Source organism: Seriola aureovittata, chromosome 10, assembly GCF_021018895.1.
Source record: "Seriola aureovittata isolate HTS-2021-v1 ecotype China chromosome 10, ASM2101889v1, whole genome shotgun sequence".
In the NCBI taxonomy this organism is placed as follows: Eukaryota; Metazoa; Chordata; class Actinopteri; order Carangiformes; family Carangidae; genus Seriola; species Seriola aureovittata.
The window spans coordinates 15,454,772-15,470,740 of record NC_079373.1 but is presented as its reverse complement, the minus strand read 5'-3'; the positions used below and the strand labels follow the sequence as shown (position 1 = coordinate 15,470,740).

General features: G+C 41.8%; 1 protein-coding gene across 2 annotated transcripts in view; it reads right to left on the bottom strand.

Annotated features, from left to right (window-relative positions):
- The window catches only part of frmd4a (FERM domain containing 4A), a 102,510-nt gene that overhangs the window by 79,622 nt on the left and 6,919 nt on the right, over positions 1–15,969 (bottom strand). The window contains exon 1 of one of the 2 annotated variants that reach the window (XM_056386502.1): positions 4,683–5,657. The exons of the other annotated variant lie outside the window; for it this stretch is intronic. Within the exon in view, the coding sequence (XP_056242477.1) occupies positions 4,683–4,715 (33 nt within the window). The 5' untranslated portion in view covers positions 4,716–5,657. Of the gene's footprint in view, positions 1–4,682; positions 5,658–15,969 lie in introns of those variants that run through there. 2 annotated transcript variants of the gene reach the window in all.

Here is a 15,969-nt window from a genome sequence, read left to right as displayed (position 1 = left end):
TCAAGAGATCAGAAGCTAATAAAGCTATAACTTATTTTCTTGCTACAATTAGCTTTAATTTTTTAAAATCTGTTTCACCTAACTGAATTATGAAAGCCAAATAATGAACATCTCCCTATTATATCAAGTGCAAGTATACATAATGGATGAAAGAATATGCTTTCTTCTAAAATGGTACCAACGGGTTACAGTTGGTACACATTTTTATTTAAAATTAAATTACAGCAGATGTGACTACATTTGCAGCATAAAATCAATAAAGACTACCCTTGACAGTGCACTTATTAGACTAAGATGACAGCTGGGAGATGGGATTCTACATCCAATAAGTGTGTGTGTTTGTGTATGTGTGTCTCTGTGCCTCAGCATGTGTGTTTGTTAGCATGTGCCCCATGTGGTTCCAGTCACTAGACAGTAGACACCCCCCCCCCCCCTTGCTGCCTACTTTGGCCTTTAAATGCTGCCAGCCAACCTGCTGTGCATTGAATGTGTGTGTGTGCTTTTCTCTGTGTCTGAGTGGGTTGCCAAAGGCAGTCCCACCTTGTGCTGCAAATCCAAACCCCACCAGCCTTGCCTTTCTCTCCTAATTATTTTCATCCAAGCAGCGAGGCAGCCGGCTTCAGGGATGTGGGTCCGGTCACTTCCCTTTTGGCTGCTTTGCCCTCTCCTCTGTGCCACCCTGACCTTAACCATCCTGACAGCCGTCTGCCCGCTAATGAACCAGGTGGATGGATGGATGGTGGGGGAAAAGAACGAGGAGAGGGGTTGGGGTTGCGGTGGGGGTGGGGGTTGGTGGTGTGGGCAAATGAAACATGTGGTACCCAAGGCTAGTAGGGATATTGTGGGAGGGAGAACGATGAGTCAAGCTGCTGTGAAGTTGTGGTGTTTGTGATGCTTTTCATATACAGATGCAATACAACAGAGCCAATGTAACAGCACAGAGGAGAAAAAGGTGAAAGGGTGTGTGTGTGTGTGTGTGTGTGTGTGTGTGCTTGTACGTGTGTGTGTCATTTAAACTCGCCATTTCTTAATGTAATAAATATGTGCTTGTGGGCGAGTGTGCATGTATGTCCAAGCCCTTAGCCATTTCTGTAATGGCTCCATCTGTCATGGGCAGCTGGACATAAACACACACACACACACACACACACACACACACACACACACACACACACACACACACACACACACACACACACACACTCATGTGCACAAACATGACCTGAGGAGGAAAGAGCCTTGAGACGAGACAGGCAGTGACTCTGTGCCGAAAGAGAACACGAGCCAGCAGATAAATGACAGGGGTGAGAAAGGACGAGAGGAGGGGACTCTGTGATCAGACTGATAGAGCATTGACAGAGTTAATCTCATTATAACTACTCCCTATTGATCCAGTAAAACACAAGAGGAGTTGATGGGAGAGCTGATACACTCACACACACACACTAAATGATGTGTGTAAAAGATGTGCCATACAACGGCACACATCCTCAAGAGGAAGATTTCTGTGAATCTGGAGCTCCTTGTTCTACTGACCTATATGCATATATTACGCACAAATGGGGATATCAACAGGAAACTCTGTGCGTCTTTCTGTTCATACGTGCCTGCCTGGATCTGCTGTTGCCCTCTCATCTTTGCTAAAGAGAAGACTATACAATAATGAGGAATACACTTACGCAAAGTTTATGGAGACTGAATATAACAAATTGGCCACTTCTCTCAGATTCCCACAGGATTACTTTGCCCAGTATATTCTGCATGCACTGTGTGTTTGTGTTGACCTGCTTTTCCACTGTATGTAACTACACAAAGGCAACACAGACACACAGCTCACTGATGCTTGTTTTATTTCATTTTCCTGCTTCACTGCCCATTACTGTCATCCTAAATAAAGAAACAGATAGGAAGAGTGATACAGAGCGCAGTGGGAATAAAAAAAAATTTAAAATGTGATGGAGTGAGGCAGAAGAGATACGAGTACAGCTCTCCTCAAGTCCACGAGATAACCTATACAGACATCTCAGCACAATTTTCCTATTTAGTGAGCTGAGGATTAGGAATGGTGCAGCTTTTACAGGCTTTTGCTCTTCCATGTCTGTTATCTTGGGTCACCTTTTGTGTCACCCTGAAGCAGGACCCAGAGTCATGCCATCTTACAAAGACAAGATGAAATTGATTTTTTTTTTTTTACTTCTTCCTCTTTTTTTGTCTTTTGAAAGGTATTGAATTGGGTGGTTGGTTTAATATGAGCAAGAAAAAGAAATAGCACCAATAAAAACTATCAATAGGATGCTGCCAACACTTTTGTATGGAAAGACTTTGAAGTAATATCGCTCAGATTTACTACGGATGCTCTTTGGCTGTGAGTATACACGCCTCTACTCCACTGAAAGAAGAAATGGCTCTGCTTCCACTGTGAAAGCACTAACATTTGTCAGGGGTTTGTTTCCCTCCTTACATTTCTCATCTCTGATGCTGTTTACAACTGAACTGAAAGATTGGATGAAAAAAAAAGAAAATCACATATCAAAAGTTGCTGTTTGCACTAGATTCCTCCTTTTATCTCCGGGGGTGAGAAATAGCGCATTAAAGCGAGATTATGCAGTGTAAACTTTGAAAGACTCCTGAGCTGGCTCATCATGCTGTGATTCATTCACATAAATCTACTAAAGTGACTTTGATGCCAAAACTGAGACACACACAGATCGACTGTGGGGCATGTGAAGCTCAATGTGGCTGATGAAGATAAATGCAAAAGTCATTTAGTCACTGAGAATGATTCCCACAGCTCTTGGGCAAATCTGGCCAGGGTGGTAGACAGCACAGATATAGCAGGCTTGATTCCATATCTTTGAAGCCAAGTCTATCTCCAAACAGCCCGCTAACACTCCTCTTTGGATTAGATCATGGGCTGATCTGCAAATACCAATTACAGCGCTCATGCTAACTGCCAAAGAAACAGCGAGGGCCAGACAGACGGACAGATGGGCAGGTGGGCAGACAAACAGGACGGAGAAGCGAGAACAAGATATACACACTCTTGGCTTTAAAGCAAAAAGTGTGTGGCACATACACAAGGGGAAAAGTAAAAAAAAAAAAAGGGGGGGGGGTGCTACAGTGATATGAAGAGCAGAAGAAGAGCATATTACAGAGGTGAGGGAGAAGAGGTGAGCAGAGGGGTGTACTCATGTGTGACAACACCATCAGGTCATCCCAGTGGATTAACCCTTTCAACACCCTCACAAGTGGAAGCTTGTGTGGGAGTAATATATAGTTCTGAGCTTATCCTTTGTGTTGGAATATGATCAATCAGACTTTCAAAGTACAAGCTAATTTCCACACATGTAGCTGGTGGAGGAGGCATCCAGAATTTATTTTTGGTTGTATAGATCTGTACCAGTGGCAATAAAACAAGGAGGGGGAAGGGAGGGATGTATAAGAGAGAGCTAGGTTGCTAAATCATAGCTGTCCTCTTGGGGAAAGAACAGGAAAGGAGAAAAGAAATGAGAAGGAGCAGAGACTAAAGAAATGGCAAAAGAATATTATTGTAGGGTGTTAAGGTGATCCCAAATTGGGGCTATAATTCACAGTCGACCTGACAGTAATGTCTGAATATGATTGTAATTATACACAACAATCACAAAATCACTCTCTTCTACTTCCAAAAAATGTAACCTTTCCTTTATGAATATTAATAACACCATTACAGCTTCTATATTAATGTGCCTTACCTTGTCCAGCTAACTCTCCCACTCCTATGCATGATACACACTATAACTCTGACTTTGGTACATCTCAAACATAAAACAGGTTTTCCTCTACAATCTCAGACAGGAGGGAGACACCTCTCAGAGTCCATTACTGTCCACACAGTTGTGCTGGATGTCACATGCAGTCACATGGATACAGGCATATAACCTACAGTATTCTGACAGCAGCACACATTCACTAACACAAGCACACAAACATATAATTGTCTTCTTTTATTATCCTTTCTGTGTGGTACAGACATAGACAACCACTGTTAGACGGGCGCTGACCACAGATCACTTTGCACTTTGAGACACCAACCTAAAGGCCCTCATCTTAGACGGACATGGGTATATAACAGAAGATCGTGTGTAACAAGAACAATAGTGAATTGCCACTTTCAGACATTCGCCCAATTCACTGCACAAACTGAAGCCAGTTTCTCCCTTGCACCTCTTTCTCCGCTCCTTCTTTCTTTATCCTAAATCAAAAGGCCAGTGGTTTGTACTGAAGGGAGATAGGCACCACTCTGAAACACTGAGTCATTCTTTCAAAGCAACCCCTCTGTGCAAAGACACACACACACATACATATACATACACATACACACAAGCACACACACACTGCATGCAAACTGTAACTCTATTTCCATTTTCTGCACAGCTTTAACATTTTTCTACACTATCTGAGACCTCTTGTGTCTCATACTCTCTCCCAGCATTCTGCCCATCGCCCCTAGCAACGCCGTCAGCTCGAAAACTTCTCAGCTCGAGTTCTAGTATCACCGTGGCGACTGCGGCACAGACTGATTCGTTTCAACAGTCCACCAGCTTGCAAGACATGCTTATCTCCCAATATGCCATTCTGGTGTTGGATTCCTGTGGAGAACACTGTAGTTAGGATGCTCTGCAATCCCCATGGTAACCTACCCGCGTCCTCATTGGAGACAGCAGTCCCTCCATGGCTGATTCGGTTGGTTCCGGTGGGCTTGGGTCCCCTCAGCTGTGTCAGTGTATTATCCCAGTCCGCAAATAGATCCTGTTAGAAACGCTGTCTCATCCTCAGAGCGAACATCTCTACAACGCAGCTCCCTACCCACCCAGAGAGACTGTCGAACTGACAGGCACACAGAGTCTGTGTGTGTGTGTGTGTGTGTGTGTGTGTGTGTGTGTGTGTGTGTGTGTGTGTGTGTGTGTGTGTGTATGTCTGTGACACACACACAAAGGCAAATAAGCACGTGCACACACACACACACACACACAGTAGGAAGCAGGAGGAGTGAGGGCAGTGCCAAACTTCCAGTGCTTCTTCTCCTTCCGCCGACCTGTCAGTTGGTGTGTGATCTTCCTCTACAAAGCACTGTGGTTTTAATGTGCAGTGTCCATGGAAGGTCTCTCTCTCTCTATATATCTCTCTCCTTGGCTTCTCTCGTCCTATCGCCCCCTCTCTCTCTCTGCCTATCCCCTTCCCTTTCACTCTCCCTCACTGCCTCCAGCTACATTTGTTCCCTTCAATGTGGCAAATGATTGCAGGTCTTTTTTTCCTTGGTATGGCTCTCCTGCTAGTGCTCTCCCTCTGCTCGCACTCTCCTCTCTCTCTCTCCTCCTCCTCTCTCTCCTTCTGTCCCTTCTCATCCTCTCAGCTTCCCATAATGCTTCTTTTTCAGTCCTCCTCCTCACTGTCAGTTCCTTGTTCCCGCCCATGCCCCAAGCTGGGGGGTCAGGCAAAATGTACATTTATGTGTGTGTGTGTGTGTGTGTGTGTGTGTGTTTTTGTGCGTGTGAAAGAGACAGAGACAGAAAAGCGAAAGAGAGAGATAGAGAAGAGAGGGCACTCTTGGGGCCACTATTGTCCCTCCAGACAATAGTGGCTCTTAATCGCCTAGCAACCTGATCACCCTCTATTCTCTTAATAGACAAGGCATGAGTCACCCTCTCAAACACACAAATACACAAAAACACACACTCATGCAAACCTTGTCCCTCCTTTCCACACTGATACCCACGCTCACATGGCTGCAGCTGCACAATTACCTACTGTAAGTATTCATAACATGTGACAGGTTATCTGGCATGTTGTAGACTGCGGCAGGTTCCTGGTTTGTTCTTGCCAGTGGATATGCATCTTTGTGTGTGTGTCTGTGTGTATTAAGTGTGTGTTAATTTTCTTCCTTATAAGTGGACAAAATCACAGACAAATCATCACCTATGCTCCGAGCTGCATCTTGCCGTTGTCATGGCAACAAAAGGAGCACAGAGAAGCAGTGAGACCATTACAAAAATTTGAAATAAATAAAGAAAATTTGGATGGGGTTGGATGTAAAGACGCTAGTGGTTCATGTCTTATGACTGCTACAAGCTTCACTGCCTGGACTACATGAAACCAAGTGAAGAGCTCTCTCTCTCTCTCTCTCTCTCTCTCTCTCTTTCTCTCTCTCCTTCTGTCTGTCTTCCTTTCTGTCTCTCAATTATTTTTAGCCTGGCTTCTTTGTATTGACCCAGATAAGACAAAAAAAGTATTTCATTAACCAAATTAACCACAATGGACATTACCGATGAGGACCCCTCATTAGCTTTTATGCACAATACAACAGACTATGCCATGTACCACAGACCCTTACATACGTTTATCATATACACACAGTTACCAACAGTAATGACCCTAAAATGTGAATTCACAAATTACTAATAAAATATACATATCATGACAAAATATGATCATCTGAAAGTTGAACCAACAAAAACAGAACATTTCCCACAGTCAAGTTAATAATAGTGGTATGACAGATGCATGGTCCACTGGTCATTGGGCCATCACTGTGCAGTCAAGCTGCAATAAATAAAATGAATCCATACATTACACTTAATTAGACCACGTGAGTTGATTGGAAAAAACATCAGTTTTCTGTTTGACATAGGAAACATGGATGGGTCTGATGATGATCTGTTGTTAAAGTGTGCATGTGTGTGTTAACATACATTTGTATCCCCACAGCTGGTGGTCAGTGGCCTGCCAATTGATTTGTGCTGACAAGCTGAAAATGTAGGGCGGGTGTTACACTGTCACTTCACCATCGCACCGATGAAAAAGCAGATACACTGGAACCTGCTGTCGCATAACAGCATTGATCGCAGGCTGGCCTGGACAACACAGACATCTTAGCACAACAATGTGTGGACCAGATCAATAACATTCAGACTGCAGGTGGTACAGCCACTGTGGCCTTACATATGTGTGTTTGTGTTAATATTAGTGTCAAGTTGAGTTTTTTTTAAATGCAAACATTGATGTTGTATCAGACATGAAGACTTTGCACCTTAATTTTAATCAGACACACACAGGATCACATGATGACAAACATGAATGTACGCTATAAACTGAAACACTGCTCAGGGGCCTAGAAGGTGAAACTAACAATACTCATTATCTCGGAGCTAATTAAAATCTAATTAATGAACCTCCGTGAACAGGGTTCATAGTCATGTATTTCATTTATAAAGCATATTTAAACAGGAGATTTCCCATAGGAGAACATTCCATGGTCCACTTCACACCAGACAATTTACGTCTTCACACAGAACACTGCCATCAGACCATATGATCATATCACAGCTCACGCTCACACGCTCACACTCACACACACACGAACATCAAGGACACAAAAAAGACATAGATGAATAAACACACACACAGACACACACTATATCAACCCCTAATTCTCTCACACACAGTTATTGACGATGTAAAAATTGGATAAGTGCTGCAGAGGTGTCTATAGGGAGGCAGTGGGAAGAGCTCAAATCTCATTATTCAGCTGACCTCTGACCTCGGAGCAGTGGTAGACCCAGTGTAGTCTCCTAAATGTACACTTTATAAATAAACCTAGAGCACCTTTTACCTCTCACAACTCCCAGAATGTCTTTGTTCATTTTTTGTTAAACAACGCCACGTTTTATCCATTTTGTATTTGGTTACTCTCTCTTTTTCTAATGCTGGCTGAATATATATTGCTACTTGAGCTTGGCCTACACTGTGTTTATGGGAAGGATGTATATTTTGTATATTTGCCAGTGAAGATATTATTTCAGGGAGAAGCGAGGTTGAAAATGTGCCTTTTTTTTCACTAGGCGTGATGTGCATGTGTACACACAGTAACATACAGCCCCGTATTTCACCATCACACATTACTGCTGACAGTGAATGTTAACCTGTCAGCGAATCCAACACACACACACACACACACCTCGTCCCTGCCCCCAACCCTTCCCAGTCACTATTAAACCTGCACATAGCCATACATAAAGGAGAGAATGGGTGGATGGGATAGAGGGGGTGATAACCATTACAATCACGGGACAATACTGCACAGTGCAGTGCACACTGCAATATACTGCACATTGCCCTTAAACCCATCCCCACCCCCTCTGTCTCCCCATCCCCCTTCTCACATTTCCCTCACCTCCTCCTCACTCTCAGCTGGACCCCAAAATGAATCCCTTGTGACTTTTTACATCACACAGATGTAAGCTGACACACGTTGGTCAGAGTGTGTTTGATTTATAGTCTTTTTTGATTTTGATATTCGGCAGGATTCATTTCTTGCTAGACAGTCCTTTGTGGATCATGTAGCCAGATGAAAATGTAAAATGCTACTGTATAAACAGAGTTTGCACTGAGCACATATATATAAGAAAATGGACAAATGTGAAAGTGGTGTGTAATTTTCTCTGGCTGTTTGTGTTTCTTTTGAGAGCTGCAATTACACTGCAAAAAGCAGACGTCCAATGGGCTGAGGTAATTAGCTGCTGCTAGACAGACTGTAACTTCATGGGGGAAACAAAGGAATTAATTGCAATGATTATCAATTAAACCACATCACAACAAGAAAATGAGCATCAGAGGTTCTGTTCTCTTCTAGAGCTGCTCCAAGTCCATGCTTCAACTGGATGTCTTTTGTCTTTTAATCAGTTGTCCCATCTGCCTCTATGGCTGTTCCAATTCTTTTCTGTTTATTTAGCCACACACCATTTTTCAAGTTAGTTTATATAGTTCGCTTTTGATATTTAATAGTGGAATTTCATCCAGGGAATACCCACTCACATGTGTGTGGCTTAAAACAAGATTGTGTCAGAACCTACCTGGTCCAGCAACCAGGTGACCAAATTGAACAAGAACAGGTTGAAAGCCCAGTCAAAATAACAGAGAGAAAGACACAGAGAGAGAGGAACAAAAAGAAAAACAGAGAAGTCATATTCATCGTTATACACTATGTGCGTCCAGGCGTTTGGCTGTGAACAGAGAGACCCATAAGTCAGTGTGTGACCCTGTCACAGCATTACAGCTAAATCAATGCCACAAGAGAGGGAACTGCGGCTGACTCTCATACACCGGACTGGGACTTCTTCTCTACACAGACCAATAGCATCGACTCAGGAGGGAGTTGGAGATACAAGATGTGTGCCTGTTAACAATCCCTGTCGATACTGAGGGTGGTCTGATGGAAAAACAGATAGACTGGAACCTGCTGTTGCAGGTTTTACATGTTTGGGTGGAAATTTCAGTTGGAGGCGTCCACTGTCTGAAATAGAAAAATAATCCATTGGTTGGTTTTGTTTCACAGTGTCAGTATTAACCAATAATCTACCACTTTTTTTTTTTACTACATCCAGATTAAGCCATTTACAGAGGCAAAAGAGAAATCTGCTACATTAATATTGACAGAGCTGAATGGTATGAATCTGTGGGATTGAAGTAGTAAGCCAAGAAGAGTGTTAATTACTGTCCAAATCAATTAACCACATTATCATCATTAAATATTTAAAATCCTCATTCCTTGTGGAGACTTGAGGTAAGCTGCCATACAGTAGATGGGTTAATCCAGGAATTACTCAAGCAGTAACAGAATGTTATCTTAGCAACTCACACCCATACTGTACTTCAATACATACTGGAGACTGAGAGAGGTTTGTGCTTGCTCTAAGAGCTTTCAACAAGATTTTTTAGTGCAATTGGTTACTGCTGTTTGGTGTCAGACTCACAGCCAAGGGTGAGATTTACTATGATAAATTGTTAGTATGAAACTACTTTAGCCCATTCCCAGAGCCAAGGGTCCCGGCCATGTTTGAGAGAGCCAGGCTGATTGTTGCCAGAGGGAATTTGTCTGACATCCAATCTAAAGTTCATTAAACAGCAATCCTGGGAAACATGCTGCACATGCACAATGATACGCACACACACACACACACACACACACACACACACAGAAAATGTCCTTCACCAATATGCACAGAGACATATATTTGCTATGTGTGGCTGCCCTCATTGGCCTGCAGTCCTGGAGGTAGTTACAGGGAGAGAGGGAAAGCCCCTCTTCTCTCACACCTCACCACAGCTCAGAGGGTGGAACATCTTATCTCACTACTGCAGAGAGACAGAGAATTAGAGAGGGAGAAAGATGGATGGGAGAGGGTAATGTGAGCAGGGTTTTGTAGTAGAAGGACATGAGGGATCGAGAGAGAGAGAGAGAGAGTATTTAATCAATCTCATTTCCATAACTTTCATGCGCCAAAGAAACAACCTTTGTGGTCCCACTGATTAGAAATGACTTGTTTTAGCCAGATTCAACAAAAACATAATCATCAGCATGACATGCATTCACACTTCCACAAGAACACACCTCATCTCAGCTTAGAAGCCTCTCTTAGATATACCTGCATGCACAAATCAGCACTGATGCTTTCTACCCACTACCTATACTGTATGTGTGCATTGATGTATTGATTATCTGGGCTCTAAAGTATTTCACCCTTATTTAAATGCACATTTTTGCGAGAAGGAAATGTGGATTGGTTTTATTCATCGTGAGCCATGGCATAAGCGTGCACAATGCTATGAAGTCACTCCAGAATGGTCTCCTAGCAACTGTTGTCAGGGGCAACCAGCATTCTCTGCAGACAGCACAGCGAGCCTTGCAGAGAGAGACAGAGAGAGAGAGAGAGAGAGGCACATAGAGAGTGACAGTGTGGTTGAGGGTTGGCCGTGGCTAAATTACTGTTTTCTGTGTCTTTATGGCGGTAACAACAATCTTTGCATCCCTAATCCACATTCATCATCTACCATCATGTGTCCCTTCTCATACAATGTAATGGTTCTCGAAAAAGCCTATTTCCAGTCACAGAGCTCCGGCTGTGCATGTATAGCATACTGATTTTGTTTGCAAGCACAAACAACCACAGAAATCTGACCTATTTCTATATTTCCGACACATGCTGCACACTCACACACATGCCCAAAGCATGGCAAAGCACTGGCTATTGCATGGACTAGTCCTGTTACATATCGCCCACCCACATTCACACACTGCCCTCTACTGTTAATCCTCCAACAAAACATGCAGCCACAGTATTTCCTCTCAGCTCAAATAAAGACTGACAAAGTGGATGAGGATTTGACATTATAAATGCAATATAGTGGATGAAAAATCAATTAGCATATTGTTTACCAAAAGTTGATCTTCATCTTCATCATGAATAATGTAAAAATGCATGCAAGGCAGATACAATTATAAAATAGATAATGGAAACACTGTTCTCAGTTTTCTATCTCCATATTGATAAGATCTGGATTCCCATCACTTACTGGAATATTAATACAGAAAAACACATTTTTGATTTATCAAATTCATCTCTTTGTTGTTCTTGATCTGACTATAATTGAATTCTTGTCCAAGAGTCCGTAGCACTAACATCCATAACATCCATCTATCCATTAATATGCCATGAAGATACTAATAGGATTTCTTGGAGTGAAATTGCTCTTCTGTTTCTGGATGTGATAAATAAAAAGAAAGTGACACAATTCAAAGCTGGAAATAGAATTGCATTGAAGGTAAACGGTATTAACTGGTTTTCACTGATAGTCAAACAGCAGGACATCAGAAGGAATATACAATATATACAATATGAGATGGAAACATATAGAATTACCAAATGTGATGCAGGAATATTTTAAAACTGTGTGGATAAACACTGATCCAACATTAAAATACATGTGCGATGAAATCATCTAAATGTCTGTTAGAGTTATATATAAATATTGTTGCTGTTGATTTATTTATTTTAATTGAAGAGTAGCAGAAGAGATGGCGTAAATAAATGACAATACAATATGAGATGGAAACATATAGATATCAAACAGCAGGAGCATAAAGAAACAGACAACTTCAAGACCTTGAATAATATGTACATTTTCTGTCTACAGCAAAGAAAAAGCTTTAAATTCAAACTACTACTTTGGAGGTAAGACTGTTGATGCGATAGTCACCCATCATGATACAATTGTTTTGAGATGAAACAGTACAGGTAATAAGGGATTTGAGAAATTCGGATCAATATGAGTTTGTCTTTCCCCCTTTATAGTTCATATTATATCCCATATGGACAAACGACTAGTGTCGGTGGTAAAACAGTAAAGCTTTTTTTTTTTCAAGTTTTTAAATTTCACCAGCAGCTGCTTAGAGGTTGGAAAAGCAGATGTTTGGAGGTTTCGAGCCTGGCCTGGGCTGATAAAAGGATGATAAGCTGGAGGATAAAAATGTTCTCTCCTTCCTCATCAGCTGCTACTGCGATCACTCTATATGTGTCAACATCACCCCTGATGGCTTCAAATAAACCTGTTCAGTGGTCAACGCTCTATGATTTTCAGCTGGACATATTATCCATGTGACTTGTACCTTGAAAGAGCATCCACATTCAATCCCTCACAAGAAAAGCCATAGAAAAGTGAAGGGAGCGAAATCTAACATGAACGCTTGGATTTATGTGGGTTACTGGTGAGATTTAGAGCTATAGGTGATCTGTTAACACAGATTTACTTCATTTGCATTTTACTTGAATAATTATGAAATAAGGGCTAGTAAAAAAACAAATGGTGCACATGCTCAGATGTGATGTGGTTATGAGGCATTACAGGCTGCTGCCTGGGGTGTGTCTGCTGGGTAATATATTATGCATTACAGAGGGGATTAGAACTAGAACAAAAAAAAAAAAGCCCAAAACAAACGCTTAACAGTTACAATCAAGAACTGGCTTTACCCTGTGTGATTAAAAAATGTGAACAGACTCATGGGGAGATGCCATTTGCAGTAACATGCTGAGAAGGAGCATCACTGTTGACCTTCCTGCTCCCTGGCCTGCTCTTAACTCCAGGGGTTTCACATTTTAACTAAGCAACTGTGCTCACTTCACCTCAATAAATGTCAAGACAGACTACACAGACACACTGCACTCCAACCTCCAACCTCCAGGAATCCAATAAGCATTGCAAAATCCTCAGAACATCATTAAAAGCACAAACAAATAATTCACTCTATCCCTATGGGTTTAATTTGGATCTGATTTAATGGTCTTTATCTCCCTCTAGAGGCAGACAAGAGAAGCTACGAGGAACAGTTCACAGCATTTGTTGTGTTCCTCCTCCTCTCTCTCTTTGCCCATGTCCTGCTCTTTCATCATCTTCCTTCCATCATTGCTCTGTGGTGAATCATCTACTCTTCTAAATCCAGACACAGCTCTGCTCTCATGTTTCAAAGAGGAACCACCACTTCCATATTTAAAAGGTTTATTGCTTACAGATTCATACTGCACCCATACACTTTAAATATTCTATGTCTTTACACCTTACTCCTGCTACATTTCCACTGTGTTTTTTTTATAACTGGAACGGTGAATAAACTTGTATTGTTAGATTTATGATAAGGTGGCCACAAAACTTCAAATCAATGCATCATTAGACATAAAGCATATACTTTTTTTCCTCTTAACTACAGATTTTGAGGAGAAAGGATGTCTTGCTGTAGGTATATTTAGGGGTACCTTGGATGTAATCATACAATAATTAATTTATTAACTTTGTGCTGAGCGTTAAAAGGAAAAGGACAAAAAAAGAGGAAAAAAAGTCACCTTTTCAAAGTGCTTTGCAGTAAGGCAGCTGTTACTAGGACAACCAAGGACACACTTTTGTCACCCTCCAGAAGAGATGTTTAAGAGTCTCTAAGTTTCTGAGCTGGACCACATTCAGATTAGTGGAAACAGATGAGGCAAAAACAGTCTTACTGAAAGTGGTAGTGTGCAGAGCACATGTTTCTCAATATATAACCACAATTTACCTCACCTTTCTGAAGAAAAGTGTTGCTTCCTGTTGCAAACAGGATGATACTGTTGCCCTCCATCCTGGTTTCACTTTTTGTGCATATGCTTTTCTCAGTAAATCAAAATGGAAAGCGTAAGTCATTCACCTCTACCACCATTTGCTATTATGAGACACTGGCAAATCGCTGTCACACAAGCAAACACTTGCACCCCCTCAGGGGAAAAATGGACATTGCCATAAACACACAAACACCAAACATACAGTCATTTCAAAATATGTGCCTAGTTTCCACTGAATATTTGAGTCAGATGGTGTGTGATTATCTATGATAGTTGTTTTTCATTGGCGAAAAATTGTAAGCAATTGTCCATATATCACATCACAGAGTAAAGAAGTTGTAATTGCTGAAATACAACAATTGTCATCAATTGTAAAGAAGTCCAGCAACAGTTTACACTGTGACCAAGATGAATCACAATCACTATCACACCATTAAATACTGTAAATTCATTTTCCTTCCTCTTTTTGAGTCTTACTTCTTTAGTTTTTTTCCTGTGATTTCCACAATGTGTGTTCTGCATGTGTTGTACACTCAGCTAATCCTGATGGAAAGTAGAACCACGGTGCAAGAGGGTGAAGTGAAACAAAGTTATTCTCTGTACTTCTCGTTTCATCCTTGAAAATAGATGAAAGTTCAAACTCTGAATCTCAAGAAAAAGTTTATTAATAAACCTTGCCTAATATGGTACATGTGCAAAGTGATTCGCCCTTCACTTTGGCTCTCCCTGTTTATCCTGTAAGTGCTGCTAACAAGACAGCTCTTCATTATGACGAGGACCTGTTCTCTGTTAAGTCACTCCATATGGAAGACAATCAGCCCCACTGGGACCTGTGTCAGCCAGAGTGTGAAACGTCAGAAGCACACACACTGCAGTGTGCACTCAAAAATACATATACACATGCAATGAGATTCACAGCAACAAACATACACACAAAGGGAGAGAAAATGAACTTGGAAGAAAATGGAGACTGGTCTTTCTACTCAGACATCTGTTCGGTCCCAGAGACAGATGGTGAGCCAATCAGACCGCCTGGTGCTTCTGTTACTCCCATGCCACCCTGCTGCCCCTCCCCTAAACCTGCATCCTGGCACATATGACAGGTGGCACCTTGCAAATGTGACACTACTGCTGCCCCTGAAAATAATTTATGTATTCATTACATTAGCACTAGCATGCAGCAGATAACCAAATGCGAACTCAGCCCCAGTCTGCTCTACCTTTTCTTCACTGTCGAAAATCACAGCAAATTTATTTCCAGACAGGTCACATAGATCAAAGGCAAGAGATGAGACCCAAAACCAATAACAAAAAGCAGTAGACACAGAACACTTATTGACCCCCGCCTCTGCTGGTGAATGCATCGCATCCACCATACCCAGAGGCTTGCTTCAGATTCTGCCATGATTGATTAAACTGGAATACACTGAGCTTATTGTGTTTTGATGCTGGAACACCGAGCAGAAAACCCTCATTTATCTACCCTGAGAGGTTTATTTCCACGGCAGCTTGACCTTCTAAAGGGGACAGCCGTCAGATAAATGTCATATGCAGGTTTTGCTGTAGGCAATGTCCTGCAAGCCAACTGAAATAAGATGGGAATCTCTTGAAGCTGCTGCAGGAATTTCATCTAAACATTTTTAGTTTGTTCTGAAAGCATTGACTGACTGCACCATATAGCAGGCCATGTGTGAGTGGACGAGTTTTGTGTAAATATAGGAGTGTGTGTGTGGGCGATAAGAAAGGAAAGATGCAGTTCTTTCTCCTGCTGCTGTTCAATCAATGAAATGGCCAGTAATCTTACAGTGAATGTAAATATACATCTTTGCCCACGTTTATGCACAGACTCATACACAGCATCGACCCCAGAATCGCATAATTAACAAGCCAGGTTTCATCTGAGCAATTTCAGTGCATTTCAATACATCCGCAGAGGTAGACAGAGCAGACCTGGAGAGCTCTAATAAACATCAGGGTAGAGGCAGAGAGACAGAGCACAGGGAAGTAC